General features: G+C 44.8%; 1 protein-coding gene across 2 annotated transcripts in view; it reads right to left on the bottom strand.

The window, feature by feature from the left end:
• Positions 1 to 18,548, bottom strand: part of MALL (mal, T cell differentiation protein like) — a 50,745-nt gene extending 32,197 nt beyond the window's left edge. For both annotated transcript variants that reach the window (XM_038772972.1, XM_038772963.1), the window contains exon 1: positions 18,441 to 18,548. In XM_038772972.1, coding sequence (XP_038628900.1) covers positions 18,441 to 18,548 — 108 coding nt within the window. The remainder of the gene's footprint in view (positions 1 to 18,440) is intronic.
• Positions 18,549 to 23,471: the final 4,923 nt, after the last annotated feature.

Below are 23,471 nucleotides of genomic sequence, written 5' to 3' on the forward strand. Positions count from 1 at the left end.
CAAATCAGCCTCTTGGAGTGAGCAGTGAGTACATGGGAAAGAACAGCTATTTACTTCATCCTTCATGATCATCAGCAAGAGCAATAGTATCATTTATTGGACAGAAGTGTGCAGAGCACTGTAATAATGACGGCATTTATTAAGCGCTTACTATGTGCAAAGCACTGTTCTAAGCGCTAGGGGAGGTTACAAGGTGATCAGGTTGTCCCAAAGGGGGCTCACAGTCTTAATCCCCATTTTACAGATGAGGACACTGTACTAGGCACTCTGTGCAGAGCATTGAAGTGGGACCCTATCTATATATAGAGCATTGTGCTAGGTGCTTGGGAGCACAAAAATCAAAGGTGGTTTTTCGCAGCAAGGGCCTTGATCACCCAAGGGTTTCATATAAAAGGGGAGACATTCTGTCAAGGTGCTTAATTTCATTTGCTTCATAGCCCAATCAATCAACTGTATTTACTGAACATTTGCTGTGTGCAGAACACTGTACTGAGCGCTTGGGAAAGTAATAATAATAATGATGGTATCTGTTAAGCACTTACTATATGCCAAGCACTGTTTTAAGAGCTGGGGAAGATACAAGGCAATCAGCCTGCCCCACATGGGGCTCACAGTCTTAATCCCCATTTTACAGGTGAGGTAACTGAGGTACAGAGACGTTAACTGGCTTGTCCAAGGTCACACAGCAGACGAGTGGCAGAGCCGGGATTAGAACCCACATCCTCTGACTCCCAAACCCGTGATCTTGCTACTAAGCCATGCTGCTTCTTAATATAATACGACAGATTACAATATAACAGAGTTGGTAGACACGTTTCCTGTCCACAACCAAGCTTACAGGCTAGGCATAATGGTCACTATCTGCAGGTGCTCTCTGGGCCCAACAAAGCCCAAAGAATTCCCCTCACTACAGCACTTGTATATATTTCTACTTATTTATTACTCTATTTTATTTGTACATATTTACTATATTTATTTTATTAATGATATGTATATGGCTATAATTCTTTTTATTCTGATAGTATTGACACCTGTCTACTTGTTTGTTTTGTTGTCTGTCTCCCCCTTCTAGACTTTGAGCCCATTGTTGGGTATTGACCATCTCTACATGCCGATTTGTACTTCCCAAGCGCTTAGTACAGTGCTCTGCACACAGTAAGCACTCAATAAATATAATTGAAGGAATGAAATTTCCAGTTTTACTGCTCTGTTTTTCTAGCATTGTCATGGAACACAACAAATGGCTTTAGGCTTCAGAGAAGGGGAAAGGGTGTCTGCCTGTGTGGGTGCATGCTTGCATTTGTGCTTGCATGTGTTCAGCATGTATGTAGGGGGTGTAAGGGTGTGTCTGCATGTCTAGATCTGTGTATATGCATGTTTGCTCAAATTCATTCATTCAATCGTATTGAGCGCTTACTGTGTGCAGAGCACTGTACTAAGCGCTTGGGAAGTACAAGTTGGCAACATATAGAGATGGTCTCTACCCAACGGTGGGCTCAAATGTGTGTGTTGTATATGTGTGTGCTTGTGTGCAAGAATGTGAGGGTATCTGGGGATATGAGTGTGCAAATCTGGAGGTGTGCATATTTCTACGAGCCTCCATTTGCTTGTAACATTTTATAAAGCAGCGTGGCTCAATTGAAAGCACACGGGCTTGGGAGTCAGAGGTCATGGGTTCAATTCCCGGCTCCGCCAATTGCCAACTTTGTGACTCTGGGCAAGTCACTTAACTTCTCTGTGCCTCAGTTACCTCATCTGTAAAATGAGGATGAAGACTGTGAGCCCCATGTGGGACAGTCTGATCACCTTGTATCCTTCCCAGCACTTAGAACAGTGCTTTGCACATAGTAAGCACTTAATACCATTATTATTATTATTATTATGTAACTTTTCCAAGCTCTGCCCCTTCCTCTTCATCCAAATAGTCATGTTGACTCAGACATCTGTCATATCCTGGCCTGACTACTGCATCAACCTCTTTGTTAATCTCCCTGAATTAAGCAGAAACTCAGTACCTGGCTTTATGACACTCAATCAGTGCTTGCTCTCTCTCTCTTTCAGTTATTCACTCTCTTCTCCCATTGTGAACCAGCTCCCACTCTTTGTCCCTCTCAAGCTAATCTACTTATTATGCCCTGTTCTTGTTTCTTCTGCTGCTAGTCTCTAGCTCACACTCTACTCATTACCTAAAACACCCTCGCCCTGCACATCGACCAAACCTCAGCTCTCCCTATCATCAAAGTCCCTTCAAAATTGCATCTCCTCGAGGAGGCCTCCCTCAAGTAATTTTTCATCTTCCCTTTTAATATCCCACAACTGCCACTTAAGCTCTTCTGTGCCGACTATGCGTTTAAGTACTCACAACGCTCCATAGCATTTATGAATGTATTTTAATAATAATAATAATGGCATTTGTTAAGTGCTTACTATGTGTCAAGCAGTGTTCTAAGCGCTGGGGGAGATACAAAGTAATCATGTTGTCCCACGTGGGGCTCACACTCTAAGTTCCCATTTTACAGATGAGGTAACTGAGGCGCAGAGAAGTGAAGTGACTTGCCCAAAGTCACACAGCTAAGTGGTGGAGTCGGGATTAGAACCCATGACCTCTGACTCCTAAACCCTGGCTCTTTCCACTAAGCCACACTGCTTCTCAACTCCAATCTGTAATTTACTTTAGCACCTGTTTCTCCCACTAGATTGCAAGGTATTTGAAGGCAGGGATTATTTTTAGTAATTCCACTGTATTCCTCCAATGTGAGCCCCCCAAGGGACAGGGATCAGGTCTAATTCCCATCTGTGTATTCTCTCCCAGGGTTTAGTACAGTGCTCTGGGCTCAGAAGGTGCTCAGTAAACACCATTGCTCAACTGATTGTGAGCACCTGTGTTTACATGTGTGTGCCTTTGTTAGAAATACGAATAGAATGGCCTGGTGGATTAGAATACGGGCCCGGGCATCAGAAGGACCTGGGTTCTAATCCCGGATCTGCCACTTGTCTGCTGTGTGACCTTGGACAAGTCACTTCACTTCTCTGAGCCTCAGTTACCTCATCTGTAAAATGGGGATTGAGATTGTGGGCTGTGTCCAACCTGATGATCTTGCATCTACCCCAGTGCTTAGTACAGTGCTTGGCACATACTAAGCACCTAACAAATACCATTTTAACAAAAAGTTCATCGAAAATTTATGACAAAAGGGAGCAAACTCCCTATGAGTTGACTAAAGAGAGATAATTTATTTGCCCTATTAAAGGAGCAGTTTGGCTTAGTGGAAGGGGCACAGGCCTAGGAGTTAGAGGACCTGGGTTCTAATATGGCTCAATGGAGAGAGCACGGGCTTTGGAGTCAGAGGTCATGGGTTCAAATTCTGGCTCCGCCAGTTGTCAGCTGTGTGACTTTGGGCAAGTCACTTAACTTCTCTGTGCCTCAGTTACCTCAACTGTAAAATGGGGATTAAGACTGTGAACCCCCTTTGGGACAACCTGATCACCTTGTAACCTCCCCAGTGCTTAGAACAGTGCTTTGCACAGAGTAAGTGCTTAATAAATGCCATTATTATTATTATTATGGGCTGCGCCAATTGCTTGCTGTGTGATCTGGGGCAAGTCACTTAACTTCTCTGTGCCTCAGTTTCCTCAACTGTAAATTGGGGATTCAACACCTATTATTCCTCCTACTTAAGATTTTGAGCCCCCATGTGGGCCAGGGACTGTATCTGACCTAATTAACTTGTACCCACCCCAGAGCTTAGAACACTGTTTGACACATAACAATAATAATAGTAATGTTGGTATTTGTTAAGCACTTACTATGTGCCAAGCACTGTTCTAAATACTGGGGGGGATACAAGGTAATCAAGGTTGTCCCAAGTGGGACTCACAGTCTTAATCCCCATTTTACAGATGAGGGAACTGAGGCACAGAGAAGTTAAGTGACTTGCCCAAAGTCACACAGCTGACAAGTGGCAGAGCCAGGATTAGAATCCACGACCTCTGACTCCCAAGCCAAACTCTTGCCACTGAGCCACGCTGCTTCTCTAAAACACATAATAAGCACTCAACAAGTACCATAAAACAAAACAAACACTTTTATTTCACCCTGGTAGAGCTGGTTTCTATCTGAGGAAGAGCAGAATGGACCCAGCAAGGACCAGGATTTACATTACACGAGAAGCACCATGGCGCAATGAATAGAGCAGGGGCCTGGGATTCAGAAGGTTGTGGGTTCTAATCCCACCTCTCCTACTTTCATTCATTCATTCAATCGTATTTATTGAGCACTTTCTGTGTGCAGATCACTGTACTATGTGCTTGGGAAGTACAAGCCGGCAACATATAGAGATGGTCCCTACCCAACAACGGGCTCACAGTCTAGAAGGGGGGTACAGACAACAAAACAAAACATGTAGACAGGTGTTAAAACCGTAAGAATAAATAGAATTATAGCTATATGCACATTAATAAAATAGAGTGGTAAATATGTACAAGGAGTAGTAAGTATGTATAATATGCTCACACTTGTCTTCTGTGTGACCTTGGGCAAGTCACTTCACTTCTCCATGCCTCAGTTTCCTCATTTGTAAAATGGAGATTGAGCCTGTGAGCCCCATATGGGACAGGGACTGTGTCCAACCTGATTTGCTTGTACTCACCCCAGCACTTAGTACAGTACCTGGCACACAGCAAGCACTTAACAGATACCAGAATTATTTTTATTATTATTAAACTAGCTTCACAGACTTCAGCTGCACTGCTCCATTCATCCCTTCATTCCCGTTAGTGTTGATTTCTCTCACTTGGGAACTTTATTCAAGTGGGACGAGGGTTGGGGGCGAGGCCTGGAATGTGTCTGAGTAAACGCTACTCATAGAACAGAGTCGAAACTCCAGCAAGGCCGAAACTAGACAGAGCAGCAGGGACAGGGAAAATGGCAGGGAGAGGATGGGCCAAGAAGAAGGGTTGGAGGGAGAAAGAGGCAGGTGCTTAGTACAGTGCATTGCACACAGTAAGCGCTTAATAAATATGATTGATTGATTGATAAATATAATTGATTGAATGAATGAATGAATGATTGAGGAGAATACAGTATGGGGAGAGGGGAAGGAAATGAGGAAGGTTCCCAGCTTGGGAAAGGAGAGGAACTGGGAGCATTCCAAAGGTAATCCCGGGATTGCCCAGTAAGACATGGAGTAATTAATCAGTCAGTCAGTATTGATTGAGAGCTTACTGTGTGCACAGCACCGTACTAAGTACTTGGGAGAGTACAATACAATAGTAATAACAGTATAACAGACACATTCCCTGCAAAAGCAGAAGTGGAGCGCAAATGCTGTCCACACACACATACACACAAACACACATGGTTGATGCAAGGAGGAGGCTCGCGTGTAGAGAGCAGAACACAACGCAACTGGCTGAAATGACAATAGAAGAGATTTGGATTCGACATAAAGAGTTTCCTGCCAGACAGGATAGTGGGACATTAAAATAGGCCTACTGGGAGACCGGGGGGATTTCCTTACTGACAGAACTCAAAGAACTTCAAGGGTGGGACCAGGGCATCTTGGAGAGTTCTCTGAAGAAAATGAGGGGAAATGGCATAAACATCTGTTTTGTTCATTATTTTGCTTATTTTTTTTGGCTACATGTCATATCTGTGCTTTGACTCTTGTTCCAGATGTATATATACAATCTCTGCCTGCCTGTCTCCCTTATTTGATTGTCAGCTCCGGAAGGGCAGGAGAAACGGCATGGCCGAATGGATAGAGAATGGAACTGGGAGTCTGAAGGTCCTGCCACTTGTCCGTTGGGCGACCTTTGACAAGTCGCTTCACTTCTCTGTGCTTCAGTCCCCCCATCTGTAAAATGGGGCTTAAGACTAGAAGCCCCATGTGGGAAAAGGACTGTGTCCAAACCGATTATCTTGTTTCACCCCAGCACTTAGAACAGTGCCTGGCACATAGTAAGTGCTTAACAAATACCATTTTTTTTTTAAAAAGGACAGGTACATAGGAGTTTTTTACTTTTCTGCACATCCCTAGGTATCTGGTGCAGTGTTGTTCACACTGTAGGTACTCAGTACAGTGCTTTGTATACAGTTAGGTGTTCAATATAGTGATCTGCACAGAGAAGATGCACAGTATAAGGCTCTGCACCCAGGAGACACTCAGCCCAGTATCCTTTACACAGCAGGGTATTTATAGGGTAAGATATTTATTTATATTAATGTGTAGACTGTATGTTCATTGTGGGCAGGGAATGTGTCGTTAATTGTTTTATTGTACTCTCCCAAATGCTTGGTATAGTGCTCTGCACGTAGTAAGTGCTATATGAATACTGAGCTCAATACTCACTGACTGAGTAGGCATTTAATAAAAACTGAAGATAATGAGAAGGAGGAAGATGATGATGAAGATGGATGGGTTGGTCAAGCGTCCCGAAACGAAGCCCGGAACCATCTCCCACCCTCTCCAACCCTAACAATGAGGGCATGCAAGTCTGTATTATTCTTTCCACAAGTGGGACTATGTCAGATCTGACTGCATTGTATCTCCCCCAGGGCTTTCATTCATTCAATCATATTTATTGAGTGCTTACTGTGTGCAGAGCACTGTACTAAGTGCTTGGGAAGTACAAGTTGGCAACATATAGAGACAGTCCCTACCGAACAGTGGGCTCACAGTCTAGAAAGGCTTAGCACAGTGCTTGGCACATAAGCAGCATGGCTCAGTGGAAAGATCCCAGGCTTTGGAGTCAGAGGTCATGGATTCAAATCCCAGCTCTGCCAGGTGTCAGCTGTGTGACTTTGGGCAAGTCACTTAACTTCTCTGTGCCTCAGTTACCTCATCTGTAAAATGGGGATGAAGACTGTGAGCTCCCCCGTGGGACAACCTGATCACCTTGTAGCCTCCCCAGTGCTTAGAACATATAGTGTTCATAGAACACTTAGAACACATAGATTTTTCTCCTCAAAAATCTCCAGTGGCTACCGATCAATCTGCGCAACAGGCAGAAACTCCTCACCCTGGGCTTCAAGGCTGTCCATCACCTCGCCCCCTCCTACCTCACCTCCCTTCTCTCCTTCTCCAGCCCAGCCCGCACCCTCCACTCCTCCGCCGCTAATCTCCTCACCGTACCTCGCTCTCGCCTGTCCCGCCATCGACCCCCGGCCCACGTCATCCCCCGGGCCTGGAATGCCCTCCCTCTGCCCATCTGCCAAGCTAGCTCTCTTCCTCCCTTCAAGGCCCTGCTGAGAGCTCACCTCCTCCAGGAGGCCTTCCCAGACTGAGCCCCTTCCTTCCTCTCCCCCTCGTCCCTCTCTCCACTCCCCCATCTTACCTCCTTCCCTTCCCCACAGCATCTGTATATATGTATATATGTTTGTACATGTTTATTACTCTACTTATTTATTTATTTTATTTGTACATATCTATTCTATTTATTTTATTTTGTTAGTATGTTTGGTTTTGTTCTCTGTCTCCCCCTTTTAGACTGTGAGCCCACTGTTGGGTAGGGACTGTCTCTATATGTTGCCAATTTGTACTTCCCAAGCGCTTAGTACGGTGCTCTGTACATAGTAAGTGCTCAATAAATACGATTGATGATGATGATGATGATAGTAAGCACTTAAAAATTTAAAATTTTTAAAATTTTTAAATTTTTAAATTTTAATTTTAAATTTTTAAATTTAAAATTAAAAAATCCATTAAAAATACCACAATGATTATTATTATTAGTGTTTTTATCTGGAGGGGAGAGAAATGGAGAGAAGCTAAGAGGATTAGAGGAGCCTCAAAACCTATTCAGGAGAATGGGGAGAGAGATGGGTACGAAAATGTTCTAAAGACTCTGTCTTTATGTGAAGGTTCTTTCCTTAGCCACCTTTCACCCTTTCTGTTTCAGCAACTTAAACAGGTGGGTTGAAACTCTCTTTTTCCTCCCTCTCTTTCTCTCCCTGTCTCTAGCTTCCTCTCTCTCTGTCTCTCTCTCTCTCTTACACACACACAAACACACTCTATCTCCCTGCCACCACTTCTCTTACTCTTTGGCTTTCAGGCCTCTCCTTATTTCTGAGCCAGCTGGCAGAGAAGGCAGCTCCTGCCTTAGGGTTTCAAGGGTGGGTCCTGAGCACCCGCCTGACTCACTCAGACTTGCCAGTCCTGGCGTGATCCTGTCAGTCACACAACCCGCCAGTCAGAAGAGAGAGAACGCCTGCCTGTTCACTGGGGTGGGGCTGCCGTGGAGAGGTGGGGATCAACCTCACCACAGAAGCATCTCTCAAGCAGCCAAGTTAGTCTGGTCACCAAGATAACAATGTCAAATGGGTTGAACGTCAGCCAGGCCTAAAAAATCAAGTCCAGAATGGGCCCCCGTGATGCTCTTTAATAGGAGAAAAGTTGTGATCTTCCTCAGATGGCTTCATTCAGAGCTCAAGGAGAGTGCTGAAAGAGCTGAGTTCCTTCTGTCATCACCTGGAAATTTGCCACTGCCAGTAGGCAAGATTAATGTCAGCTAGAAAGAGAGCTTCTCAATCCACAGAGCTTTAACTTCATGGAGACCTACTAGGTGGGAAATTTCTCTCTTTGTTTCACTTTATTCCATTTTATACTACAAAAGAGCCGCAACCACATACACTGCTTCAGAGACGCTGTTATTTAAGAGTACTTCAAGCCATCAAATTAATGTAGATTTTCTGCCATGAAAGCTATTGTCTTCTCAAAACCAAGCCCATGTGAATGCCACAATCTGCTGTAATGAATCTCACTTTTCCATGGGATTTTTGAAGGGTGGCTAGCTAACAGGACGACAACCAGTTGTGATTTTACTTTAAAAAAAAAAACAAAAGGAGCTAAGTCATTGCTGTTGCTTCACTGGGGAAAGGTGATTTCAGAGTCAGTCAGAACATTAAATCCAGGGAATCATTTTGGTAGTTGAGAGGGTATCATTCATTGTATGACATCAGTGGGGTCTTGTAACACGCTCTCACTGGCTCTGCCATGGCAAGAAACACTTTATACTGGAATAAATACTGATTTCACTGTAGTAGCAGTAATAATTATAATGACAATAATGATATTTGAGGTACTTTTTCAAGCGCTTATTATATGCAAAGATGCTATACTTACTATATGCTGAGATAGATACAAGATAATCAGGTCAGACACAAGATCCCACTTTATCCAGGGCTCAAGGTCTAAGTCAGAGGGAGAAAAGCTATCAAATCCTCATTTTACAGATGAGGAAAGTGAGGCATTGAGAAGTTAAGTGACCTGTCCAAGTTCACAAAGCAGGCAAATGGATGGCCTAGTGGAAAGCACGGGCGTGGGAGTTAAAGGACCTGTGTTCTAATCCTGCTTCCAGCCATTTGTCTGCTGCATGACCTGGAGGCAAGTCACTTCACTTCTCTGTGCCTCAGTTACCTCATCTCTAAAATGGGGATTAAGACTGTGAGCCCTATGTGGGACAGGGACTGCATCCAACCCAATTATTTTGTATTCAGTCAGTCCATCAGTCAGTTTATCATATTTATTGAGCACTTCCTGTGGGCACAGTATTGTATTAAGTGTTTGGGAGAATACAACAATAAACAGACATTCTCTAGCATTTACAATCTAGAGGAAGAGACAGCTATTAACATAAATAAATAAATTACAGTTTACAGATATAATCTATCCTAGCATTTAGAGTTCAGAGCTTGTCACATAGTATGTGCTTAACAAATATGATAAAAAAGTGGCAGAGTCAGATTTAGAACCCAGGTTCCCTCACTCCCAGCCCTTGTACTCTTTCCATTAGGCCAAATTGCTTTCTTTCAGAAGGGAAAGTGGGATTTTAACCATTTTGGGTGCTTTGTGAAAAGCAACTTTGGTAGACTGGAACAAGAAACTTTAAAAAAGCCAGACACCTTTCATCCTTTCTGCACACAGTAAGCGCTCAATAAATACGAATGAATGAATGAATGAATGAATGAATCCTTTCATCCTATGTGAGAAGCAGCATGGCTCGGTAGAAAGAGCACGGGCTTGGGAGTCAGAGGTCATGGGTTCTAATCCCGGCTCCCCCACATGTCTACTGTGTGATCTTGGGCAAATCACTTAACTTCTCTGAGCCTCAGTTCCCCCATCTGTAAAATGGGGATTAAGACTGTGAGCCCCATGTGGGACAACCCGATCACCTTGCATCCCCCCCAGCACTTAGAACAGTGCTTTGCACATAGTAAGTGCTTAACTAATGCCATCATTATTATTATTGTTATTATTATCCTTATGCCAACTAGTACCCAGCTCTGCTATCCCCACCCTTCAGGGTAAACAGAGCTAAAATGATGGGGGCTGGAGATAAGAGGGGTGAACTGCTTAGAGATCCTACAAGACTCCCATTTCTCTTCCACAGAACATTCTAAAGATCCTGTCCTGTGAGCCCACTGTTGGGTAGGGACCGTCTCTATATGTTGCCAACTTGTACTTCCCAAGTGCTTAGTACAGTGCTCTGCACACAGTAAGTGCTCAATAAATACGACTGATGGATTGATTGATTGATTGAAGAAGTTTCTAATGTGGCCAAGCCATGGAAATGTGGGCTGGGCTCAGAGTCTCCTCATTTTAGTTCCCCTGGGCATGTGCATGACCCTGTGTAACCATCATGGGGATAGTGGGGTCTTGGCACATCTTTGGGGTCTCTATGTGTCCAGTCCCTGGGATAGTTGCTCTTGGTCAGGGAGAGGGATAGGGGGGTGGGAGGGCAGGGAGGTGCTCACCCTCCTCAAAGCCAGGTCAGCTGTGGCATGGGGTTGGTCTTACACTGGTTTGGAACAAGCCGTAGCTTTGCAACTTTTCCAGAACTCAATCCTGCCTCGTTCAATTGTATTATTTGAACACTGCTATGTGCAGCGTTTTGCACTGAGTGGTTGGGAACATGCAGTGAGAGTAACAAACATTGGCCTTTCCCTCAAGACACTCAAAATCTAGTGGGGAAGATCTGCGGGTACAAATTAAAAGTAGCTGGAGGAGGAGGAAGATTAATCAATTCATCACTCAATTGTATTTATTGAGCACTGACTGTGTTAAAAGCACTCTATTAAGTGCTCGGGAGAGTACAGTACAACAGAATTGGTAGACACTTTCCTTGACCACAAGGAGTTTACAGTCTAGAGGGCGAGATGGAGATTAAAATAAATTACAGGTATATGCATAAGTGAGGCAGAACAGAGAACAGAGAGACAACAGATAATAGAAACCGCATGGAAAGATTAATAGATGAATAAATAAGGGAATAAATCAATAGTAGATGTGCATAGAAATGAACCAAAGTGCTAAGGATGGTTTGATAAATACTAGTTATGGCTTCTGGGTTGACATTACCCACAGTGGTGGGATCAATCAAACACTGGGATTTATTGAGTGTTTATTATTTGCAGTGTACTGTATTAAGCATTTCGGAGAGTACAATACAACAGAGTTGGCAAACACATTCCCTGCCCACAAGGAGCTTACAATCTAGAGGAAGAGACAGCCATTAATATAAATAAATCATTTATAATGCATAATTTAAAGATAAAGAATTTAAAAATATGAAATTAAAGGGGGAAAGCTACCTGGAGGAAGCGTGTTTTCAGAAGGGCTTTGATGATGACGAGAGGTGGGGTCGGGAAGTTGGAAAGGGAATGAGGTTACGGATAAGGGGGTGGGCACGAGCAACGGATAAAATTCATTCAATCATATTTATTGAGAGCTTACTGTGTGCAGAGCACTGTACTAAGTGCTTGGGAAGTACAAGTCAGCAACATTCAGTGATGGTCCCTACCCAACAATGGGCTATGTGAGAAAGCAAAGAGTAAGAACAGTGAGAAGCTTAAAAAGAGCAAAGAGTATGAGGAGGGGAGAAGCAGTTGAAGAGAGGATCTTAAAGAGAAGCAGTGTGGCCTGGTGGATAGAGCATGGACGGGGGAGTCAGAGGGACCTGGGTTCTAATTCCGGCTCTACCACATGCCTGCTGTATGACCTTGGCCAAATCACTTCACTTCTGTGTGCCTCAGTTGCCTCACTTGTAAAAAATAGGGATTAAGTGTGTAAGCCCAGTGCGGGACACAGACTGTGTGCAACCTGATTAATTTATACTATCCAGTGCTTAGAACAATACTTGGCACATAGTAAGAGCTTAACAAGTACCATAATTATTATTAATTATTATTGTTAGCCTCTCTGTAAAATGTGGAATGGGAGCCCTATGTGGAACACAGACTGTGTCCCACCTGATTAGCTTGAATCGACACCACGTCTAGTACAGTGCCTGGAGCATAGTAAGCATTTAGCAAATTCCCTAAAAAAACCCCAACCTGATGCATGGGGGAGATGGGAGATGCTAATGTGTGCTTTTGTTAAGTGCTTACTATGTACCAAGTACTGTACTAAGTGCTGGGATAGATACAAGATAATAAGGTCCCATATGGGTCTTACTAAGTAGGAGGGAGAACAAGTATTACAGATCAGGGGACTGAGGCACAGAGAAGTTAAGTGACTTGCCCCAGGTCATACAGCAGAGCTGGGATAGAACATAGATGGGTGTAAAAATTGCAGGATTTAACACTAAATGTGAAAGTTAAAAGACAGCACAGAGTCAAGGATAACACAGGTGTCGAGCTTTAAGGACAGGAAGAATGGTGATCTTAATGAGTGGGAGGAGAAAGAAGGCCATTTGTCTATTTTGTGACCTTGGGCAAATCACTTAACTTCTCTATGCCTCAGTTACCTTATCTGTAAAATAGGGATTAAGATTCATTCATTCAATTGTATTTATTGAGTGCTTACTGTGTACAGAGCGCTTGGAAAGTACAATTTGGCAACAGATGGAGACAGCCACTACCCAATAACAGGCTCACAGTCTAGAAGGAGGAGACAGACAACAAAACACAGCAAGTAGACTGGTGTCAATACCATCTAAATAAATAGAATTATAGATTAGGAGGCTCATGTGGGACTCTACGTGCCTGGCACATAGTAAGTGCTTAACAAATATCACTAAAAAAAAGAATGGAAGATAAGGAGTTCAGTTTTAGTCATGTTGTATTCGAAGTGTCTTGATGTGAACCTTTTGGTCCTGGTATACTATCTTAGGAATTTTGCACACAGTAGGCACTTGATAGAGCTCACTTACTGAATGAAGTGTTAGCAAGACTTCCATGTCCTTGAGATAAAATGAAATCTGAGATGAAATAGCAGGGGCTAGTGAAGCAGATTTGGAAGTCAACCATACTGAAGTGCGAGCTGGAGCTCTGTGAATGAATGAATGGGCTCCTGTAAGGGGAATACTGTGGAAGAATAATGAGGAGGGCTCTTAGTGGCACTTAACCAATCTAGCGGGCAAGGATCTCTCAGTGCCAACCCGAGAACTATGGGCCCCTCTATTCTTATCCCTGGGAGGAGGATGGCCCCTGATAAAGAATAACCACATCCCTGCACCAGGTGCAGATGACCCAACTCAGGGAATGTAGTCCTTATCTCATATAGCAAAGACAAACATAAAAATCTGGGCTGTGGGGAAATGCTGGTCTTGGTTGGGAGAATACTTCCAGAGGTGATAACATTCCCACAGCTCCCCCCAACCCTGCCCCTCATTTCATGGTTTCATGTTGTGCACGAAACCAGCACAGCTTAGAAAAACTTGCTGCATCCCTCTTCCTATTGAGACCCATGATGGAGGGTCGCAAAGACCGTCCTTTGCATCATTATTATTATCACTGAATTTGTTAAGCTCTTACTATGTATGAGGCACTGTACTAAGGCTGGGATGGATATAAGGTAATTAGATTGGACACAGTCCCTACCCACAAGGGCTCACAGTCTCAATCCCCATTTTTCAAATGAATTAACTGAGGCCCAGAGAAGTGAAGTGACTTGCCTAAGGTCACATAGCAGGCAAGTGGTAATTGTACTATTTGTTAAAGTGCTTACTATATGCCAGGCACTGTTCTAAGTACTGGGGTAGATACAAGATAGTTGGGTTGGACACAGTCCATGTCCCACATGGGGCTCACAGTCTTAATCCCCATTTTACAGATGAGGGAACTGAGGCACAGAGAAGTGAAGTGAGTTGCCCAAGGTCATACAATAGACAAGTGGTGGAGCTGGGATTAGAACCCAGGTCCTTCTGGCTCCCAAGCCTGTGCTCTATCCATTAGGCCACTCTCCTTCTCACTAGGCCACATGTGTTCCCTGTGGCTCTTCTGTGCGGCTAAGCTTGTGTTTCCCTCCACTGATCGGGGTGTGAGTATTGCTTCCCTAAGAAACCTACTTATTAAACGTAGCCTTTGTATGCCTTGCATCCCTGGTACCTTTACGACACATATCATGAGCACTTACATTTGGTGTCAGTGTGTAAACCATGCCTTGTACAAGCACAGCTCCAGAAACAAATGAGCCTAGATTTAGGAGAGTAGGGGACCCAGGAGAAAATCTACAGCATCAAAGGCAGTCGAGAGGTCAAGAATGATTTGAACCGAGTAGAACCCATCATTCATTCATTCATTCATTCATTCATTCAATTTTATCAAGTGCTTACTGTGTGCAGAGCACTGTACTGAGTGCTTGGGAGAGCACAATATAATAATAAAACAGACACATTCCCTGCCCACAATGAGATTACAGTCTAGAGGGGGAGACAGACATTAATATAAATAAATTACAGATATGTACCTAAGTGCTATGGGGCTGGGAGGGGGGATGAATAAAGAGAGCAAGTCAAGGCAATGCAGAAGGGAGTGGGAGAAGAGGGAAGGGGGGGCTAGTCAGGGAAGTCCTCTTGGAGAAGATGTGCCTTCAATTAGGCTTTGAAGGAAGCTGACTGTAGATAATAATAGTAATAATGGCATTTGTTAAGCTCTTACTATGTGCAGAGCTCTGTTCTAAGCGCTGGGGCGGGGGGAATACAAGGTGATCTAGTAGTCCCTCGTAGGGCTCACAGTCTTAATCCCCATTTTACAGTTGAGGTAACTGAGGCTCAGAGAAGTTAACTGACTTGCCCAAGGTCACACAGCAGACATGTGGCTGAGTTGGGATTCAAACCCATGACCTCTAACTCCAAAGCCCATGCTCTTTCCACTGAGCCATGCTGCTCAGAAGCAGCTCCAGCTGGGGATTGGTGAAGTGAGCGTGACAGAGGGACAGAGGATCGAGGGAGTGGAGAGAGCTTTCTGTTCTCGGTAGGGAGGCAGACAAGGAGGCCTCCAGGATGCAGGGAGAGGTCACTGACTCTTAAAATGAAAGGAAGGGAACAGTCATTTCCTCACTGGCGTCGTTGCTCCCTCTCTCTCTTTTGTATTTCAGGAAAGCCTAAGGCCTAGAAGTGCCCCCAGCGCCAAAATAAAAAAGTTAATTTTGTTTCTAGTAGCCTACTGTGAAGAGTTAGTTTCCTCTCTGGAAAGCAGTCTGGGTGACTGAAACAGTACATTGAATAATAATAATTGCATTTATTAAGCGCTTATTATGTGCAAAGCACTGTTCTAAATGCTGGGGAGGTTACAAGGTGATCAGGTTGACCCACAGGGGGCTCACAGTCTGAATCCCCATTTTACAGATGAGATACCTGAGGCACAAAGAAGTTAAGTGGCTTGCCCAAAGTCACACAGCTGACAATGGGTGGAGGCAGGATTTGAACCCATGACCTCTGACTCCAGAGCTCGTGCTCTTTCCACTGAGATATGCTGCTTCTCTGTAACCAGCTTGAAACAACTTGGGTGTCTCTATCATGCCCACCTCATTGACTGCCTACTGTGGACATAGCCAGCAGGATTAAGAGGGGCTTTTTGGGTGGCTTTAATAGCCCAGTATACCATATGTGGCACAATGTAGAACATATGTCCAGGTTATATATGTCAAAGCACATGTCAAAATCAATAAGCTATATGACAAGTAGACTATAAGCTCCTCGTGGGCAAGGATTGGATTCATTCATTCAATTGTATTTATTGAGTGCTTACAGTGTGCAGATTACTGAACTAAGTGGTTGGAAAGTACAATTCAGCAGTAAAGCGAGACAATCCCTGCTCACAGCGGGGACCTAGTCTATTATATTGTACTTCCCCAAATGCTATCTACAGTGCTGTGTGCACAGTGAGCACTTAATAGATACCATTATTGATTGATTGCTTGCTTGCCTGATTGTTGATCAAAGACTGTCCCCTTTTTCCTCTCCTCCTCTCCAACACCCCTCACCTTCTTGCCCTCCCCACAGCACCTGTATATATGTTTGAACAGATTTATTACTCTATTTATTTTACTTGTACATATTTAATACTCTATTTTGTTAATGATGTGAATTTAGCTTTAATTCTATTTGTTCTGATGACACCTATCCACATGTTTTATTTTGTTGTCTGTCCCCCCCTTTTTAGACTGTGAGCCCGTTGTTGGGTAGGGACCATCTCTGTATGTTGCCAACTTGTACTTCCCAAGTGCTTAATACAGTGTTCTGCACACAGTAAGCGCTCAATAAATACGATTGAATGAATGAATGAATACAGCCAGAGGCCCAGAAAACCCAGTCTGGTTCTTGGATCCCTCCTATTGGCTATTATCTCTGGGTCTGGTTTCGGAATGGACACCCCCAGCACTGTCAGCTGTCCCATCCACACACAGACTAGCCCTTCCTCTGGTTCCTCTCATCAGAATAGCGATGAGTTTCCAACTGCCCGCCTTGCCCACATCACCTCCAAGCTAAAGAAACGTAGCTTGGTTACGGTTCTCCTGCCAACAGCCTGCCAAATGACTTTGATTATCAGATGAAGCAGTGTGGCCTAGTAGGTAAAACACAAGCCTGTGAGTCACAAGTATCTGGGCTTCTAATCCCTGGTCCACCACTCGCCTGCTGGGTGACCGTGGGCAAGTCACTTCATTTCTCTGGGCCTCAGTTACCTTATCTGGAAAATGGGGATGAAAAGTGTGAGTCCCAACTGGGACATGAACTGTGTCCAACCTGATCTGTATCTATCCCAGAGATTAGTTCAATTTCTGGTATACAGTAAGCACTTAACAATACCATAACCCCCCCACCCTGCCCAAACACTCTAAGTTGGCCAGAAACAGAGCAGAGACAGAGCTGAGGGAAAAACTCGGTAGGTTTGGGTAGGGCTTCTGCTAGTTATGACAAGCACCATTAGACTTATTTGGGTTTGGTTACCCATTTTCCATTTACATACACTCAGGCCCTGAGAACGGGCCGCCTCGGCATTACTCAAGGCTCAGGCACCGTTGCCAAATGAAGAACAGAAGAGAAAGTCTGAATACAAAAAAACCCACCAGTAGTCTCTGTGTAAAAAGCTTCACCCTCTGGCTTTTCCTCCTGGGGCAGGGACACAAATAGCCGAGACAGGAGGTGTGTATGAAGACCCAGTCTGCAGTCTCCCAGGGTTTTCAGACTGCATTTTCAAATGTAAGACCCTGTCACTGGTCCTGAAGAATTTTACTCTGCTTCTGACAATGGGTAAATCAGTGCAGCCACTAGGTCCGTGGGCATAAACCTAGACATGAAGTGGATCTCTCCAACAGCTCAAGCTGTTAGGTCACTTTTGTGTGTGGTACAAACAAATCAAAGTTCAAAGTCAACAAGCAATCAAATACCTGCTGCTGTTGGATTCTGAAATGTGTAGTCATAAGGAAAACTATTTGTGTGTGTGTGTGGGGGGGGTGTCCTATTTTCTTTCTCTTTTCTCTTTGTCCTTCCATTACAGTGGTGACATTTGATTCATTAAGATTTAATAATAATAATAATAATAATGGCATTTATTAAGCACTTACTATACGCAAAGCACTCTTCTAAGCGCCGGGGAAGTTACAAGGTGATCATGTTGTCCCACGTGGGGCTCACAGTCTTAATCTTCATTTCACAGATGAGGGAACGGAGGCACAGAGAAGTTAAGTGGCTTGCCCAAAGTCACACAGCTGACAAGTGGCGGAGCCGGAATTTGAACCCATGACCTCTGACTCCAAAGCCCGGGCTCTTTCCACTGAGCCTGGCTGCTTCTCTGCTTTAAAAAAGCAACAAATCAAGATCTGTGGGGCCAAAGCTAGATACAAATCTGAATAATCAAGAAATCATGACCATCATAACCACAGTGATCCAGTTCTGAATTCTGACCCCCAAAACCTTTACAACCTGTACAAAAATCTGTGGAAATCAGAGGCAAAAATGGGGAAGGTTTAGACACAAAATCGGCTTTGCATATTCTAAACAAACACTCACATTCCAGAAGCTGGTGTCACTGCATGCTGAGATCATTTCAGTGGCTTACCTAGCCTCAGATTCCAGAAGTGATCAGGTGAGAGTTACTCTCCTTTTCTCCATGCTACTTCTTTAAACGGGGTTTGATGGGTATTTTATCTTAATTTAAAGTTGTCTGGAAACTTCAGATTGTTTCCTTAGGCAAAAAAAAAAGAAGATTTTACACTTACCAGCTCCGGCAGGAAAAATGCATACGGAACGGTCCTAAATACAGCCAACCCAGAAGGGATTTCAGGTGGGGCAAAGGTGGTCGGGGGAGGGAGATCTTTAGATGCCATTCTTGCTCCTTTGGGCCAGCTCCCACAGCTGCTCCAGGACTCGCTGGTCTGAGTAACAGGGCTTCCTGGCACAATGGCTTCAGATATTAAACCCCGACACACCCATGGGGCTGGCGACTGAGAGAGAAAAAAAAAGTTCCAGCCTAGCAGGTCCTTCCACTCATTCCCACCGCAAGAATCATCGGCGAAACTGTGGAAAGGGGCTGAGTGGGGACTTGGGCTGCGGGAGCATCCTGAGGCTTGACCTAGACTCCGTTTCTCTTGAAATTCAAACTTTTCTCTCGATGCAGGCATAGAGAAAGAAGCTGCCTTGGTTGTGGTGGTGAGAGGGGGATCTGGAGACTTTGTCTTTTACCACCAAAGCCCAGTTTGATGGGCCAGTATGTAGATGCTGAAACCAGTCATTCACTCAATCATATTTATTGAATGCTGACCATGTGCGGAGCACTGTGCTAAGCCCTTGGGAGAGAACATAATTCAACAATAAATGGACACATTCTCTCTTACCCCTTTCCAGGACCCTCTGCCTTCTACAGCCCCGCTACATTTCTGTGACAACCAAAATGGGCTTCCCCACCAGGGTCTGCTCTGGTCATCAGGCAATCACTTGTATTTTCGTTTTCATCTAAAGTCTCTTAGTCTCCACAACCTCACTGCCCTTCCATCAACCTTAGAGCCCTCCCCTCCTCCCCTATCTCTCAAAAGCATCCCGCTCTGCGCCTTTCCTCATCTCCAGGATCCTGCCCCACCCACCCATTTCCTTCCTCATCCCTTTCCCTTTCCTGGCCCATGAGAACTGTGGGATCCCCAGAGTCCACTTTCACGACACACCAATCCAGTGGAAAGAGAGAAGAGGATGGGATAAAGTTCTGTGGCCATTACCAATTGGCTGTGAGCCCACAAAACAAGACCCTCACTCATTCATTCATTCAATTGTATTTATTGAGTGCTTACTGTGTGCAGAGCTACTAAGCGCTTGGGAAGTACAAGTTGGCAACATATAGAGACGGTCGGTACCCAACAGTGGGCTCACAGTCTAGGAGGGGGAGACAAACAACAAAACAAAACATATTAACAAAATAAAATAAATAGAATAAATATGTACAAGTAAAATAAATAGAGTAATAAATACATACAAACATATATACAAATATACAGATGCTGTGAGGGGGGGAAGGAGGTAAGTTGGGGGAATGGGGAGAGGGAGGAAGGGGAGAGAAAGGGGGGGCTCAGTCTGGGAAGGCCTCCTGGAGGAGGTGAGCTCTCACTAGGGCTTTGAAGGGAGGAAGAGAGCTAGCTTGGTGGATGTGCGGAGGGAGGACATTCCAGGCAGGGGGAGGAAGTGGGCTAGGGGTCGACGATGGGACAGGTGAGAACAAGGCACAGTGAGGAGATTAGTGGCAGAGGAGCGGAGGGTGCAGGCTGGGCTGTAGAAGGAGAGAAGGGAGGTGAGGTAGGAGGGGGAGAGGTGATGGACAGCCTTGAAGCCGAGGGTGAGGAGTTTTTGCCTGATGTGTAGGTTGATTGGTAGCCACTGGAGATTTTTGAGGAGGGGAGTAACATGCCCAGAGTGTTTCTGCATAAAGATGATCCAGGCAGCGGTGTGAAGTATGAATTGAAGTGGGGAGAGACAGGAGGATGGGAGGTTGGAGAGGAGGCTGATGCAGTAATCCAGTCGGGATAGGATGAGAGATTGAATGAGCAGGGTAGCGGTTTGGATGAAGAGGAAAGGGTGGATATTGGCGATGTTGCAGAGGTGAGACTGGCAGGTTTTGGTGACGGATTGGATGTGAGGGGTGACCGAGAGAGTGGAGTCGAGGATGACACCAAGGTTGCGGGCTTGTGAAACGGGAAGGATGGTAGTGCCATCAACAGTGATGGGAAAGTCAGGGAGAGGGCAGGGTTTGTGGAGGAAGATAAGGAGTTCAGTCTTGAACATGTTGAGTTTTAGATGGCGGGCAGACATCCAGATGGAGATGTCCTGCAGGCAGGAGAAGATACGAGCCTGAAGGGAGGGAGAGAGAGCAGGGACAGAGATGTAGATTTGGATGTCATCAGCGTAGAGATGATAGTTGAAGCCGTGGGAGCGAATGAGTTCACCAAGGGAGTGAGTGTAGATAGAGTAGACCCTTGAACTATCTGTGTTTGGGATAACCCCTGTGAGGTCTCAGCCCCCTGTTTTACTTCTTTTTCCCCAAGAATCCATCAGGACCCGTGGCTACGGCCCAATTGGAGGAAATGTTAGTGGGAAGAAAGCGTGTGCTGTTCCAGCTAAGAACTGGAATTTCCTTTTTAGTTTCCCCCCATCTGCAGCAGGAAGTGCTAGAAATATAAGTATCTTCTTGGGTCTTGTTTCTGACTTGGGAAGTGGGTCTGAGCATTAGAACAAATCTCTGGAAACTTCACATCACATCAAAGAGCAGCCGGGGGGCCCTCCAGCAGCTTCCGGTTCAGAGTGAGGCTGGAATTTTTAGGCTGGGACACCATTCATACATTCATTTATTTGTTCATTCAGTTGTATTTATTGAGCACCTGCTGTGTGCTCAGTACTGTGAGCACTTACTGTGTGGGAGAGTACAATACAACAATAAGCAGATTCTTTCCCTGCCCACATTGAGTTTACAGTCTAGAGAGGATGACAGACATTAATATAAATAAATAAATTACAGATACGTATGAAAGTGCCATGGGGCTGGATGAATAAAGGGAGCAAGTCAGAGTGACACAGAAGAGTGTGGGAGAAGAGGAAAGGAGGGCTTCGTCAGGGAAGGCCTCTTGGAGGAGATGTGCCTTCAGTAAGGCTTACGTGCCCATATGGATTAATAAAAACAATGATTTATTTTGGTATATTTTTTTAAATTTTTTTCTAAGAACTGGAAATTTGGGGTAAAATAGACTTCAAATGAAAATGGTAGGCCAGACCATTGTGTGAGGTGATGGTAAGTTTCCTCTAGGTGTAAATGTCAGTCACGCTAACCCTCAGAGTGAAAAACACTGACTGACCCCCATCTCTCTCTCTCTCTCTCTCTCTCTCTCTCTCTCTCTCACACACACACACACACACACACACACACACACACACACACACACTAGGTGACAGGGCTTTTCCCTCTTGATTTTGATTTCACTAAGCATAGGACTCTGTGGATCTAGTACAGAGGTGACAAGGATGGGAGACCCACCTCAGCTCTGAGTCTGACCCTCATCTTTGGTGGGACCTTGGACAACTCACCTAATTGTCTGATGAGGTAGTTTTCCCCTTTATAAAATGGGGCTGCCACTTCTGCCATAGCTCCTGGGGATGGTGTGCTGACTCATAAGTGTAGGGTCATTTGGCAATCACAGATGAAAGGTAAAGAGTTATAACCTTTATTAGTCAGAACTATTAAATGTTTAGGGAGCAAGACCCCATCATCATCATCATCAATCGTATTTATTGAGCGCTTACTGTGTGCAGAGCACTGTACTAAGCGCTTGGGAAGTACAAGTTGGCAACATATAGAGACAGTCCCTACCCAATAGTGGGCTCACAGTCTAAAAGGGGGAGACAGAGAGCAAAACCAAACATACCAAGAAAATAAAATAAATAGAATAGATATGGACAGTAAAATAAATAAATAAATAGAGAAATAAATCTGTACAAACATATATACATATATACAGGTGCTGTGGGGAAGGGAAGGAGGTAAGATGGGGGGGATGGAGAGGGGGATGAGGGGGTGAGGAAGGAAGGGGCTCAGTCTGGGAAGGCCTCCTGACTCCAGGGTATGTATGAGTGGGAGCAGTTCTGCCCTGATAATGAACTGCACAGGCACAGAACTCTGGAGCCTGGGAGCCTGCTTCCTAGCCATGTAAGTCACAGAGAACCTCTGGGAATGAAGGTTCTTTTTTTTTATGGTATTTGCTAAGAGCTTACTATGTGCCAGGCACTGTGCAGGAGTATGGGGGTCGATACAAGCGAATCAGGTTGGACACAGTACATGTTCCACGTGGGGCTCATAGTCTTCATCCCCATTTTCCAGATGAGGTAACTGAGGCACAGAGAAGTGAAGTGACAATAATAATAATAATATTGGTATTTGTTAAGTGCTTACTATGTGCACAGCACTGTTCTAAGCGCTGGGGTAGATACAAGGTAATCAGGTTGTCCCACGAGGGGCTCACAGTCTTCATCCCCATTTTACGGATGAGGTAACTGAGGCCCAGAGAAGTGAAGTGACTTGCCCGTCGTCACACAGCTGACAAGTGGTGGAGCCGGGATTTGAACCTACGACCTCTGACTCCAAAGCCTGTGCTCTTTCCACTGAGCCACGCTGGATTTCTCCAAGGCCACACAGCAGACAGATGGAAGAGCTGGGATTAGAACCCAGGTCCTTCTGACTCTCAAGTTGTGACCTCCAGGTTCACATTTTTGCCCGAGATCGGGTCAGTGAGCATGGGCTCGGATGTGTGTCTGGGGAAGCAGCAAAGCATAGTGGATAAGCAGGGGCTTTGGTCAGAAGGTCATTGGTTCTAATTCCCCCTCCCTCCTCCTTATCCTCTGCTCCTCCTCCCCTCCCCATCGCCCCTACTCCCTCCCTCTTCCCTACCCTCTTCCCCTCCCCACAGCACTTGTGCATATTTGTACACTTTTATTACTCTATTTATTTGATTAATGATGTGTACATATCTATAATTCTATTTATTTTGATAATAATAATGACATTTATTAAGTGCTTACTATGTGCAAAGCACTGTTCTAAGCACTGGGGAGGTTACAGGGCCATCAGATTGTCTCACAGGGGGCTCACAGTCTTAACCCCCATTTTACAGATGAGGAAACTGAGGCACAGAGAAGTGAAGTGACTTGCCCAAAGTCGCACAGCTGACAATTGACAGAGCTGGGATTTTGATGGTATTCACACCTGTCTAATTGTTTTGCTT

Source organism: Tachyglossus aculeatus, chromosome 2 (genome assembly GCF_015852505.1).
Source record: "Tachyglossus aculeatus isolate mTacAcu1 chromosome 2, mTacAcu1.pri, whole genome shotgun sequence".
NCBI classification, from domain to species: domain Eukaryota; kingdom Metazoa; phylum Chordata; class Mammalia; order Monotremata; family Tachyglossidae; genus Tachyglossus; species Tachyglossus aculeatus.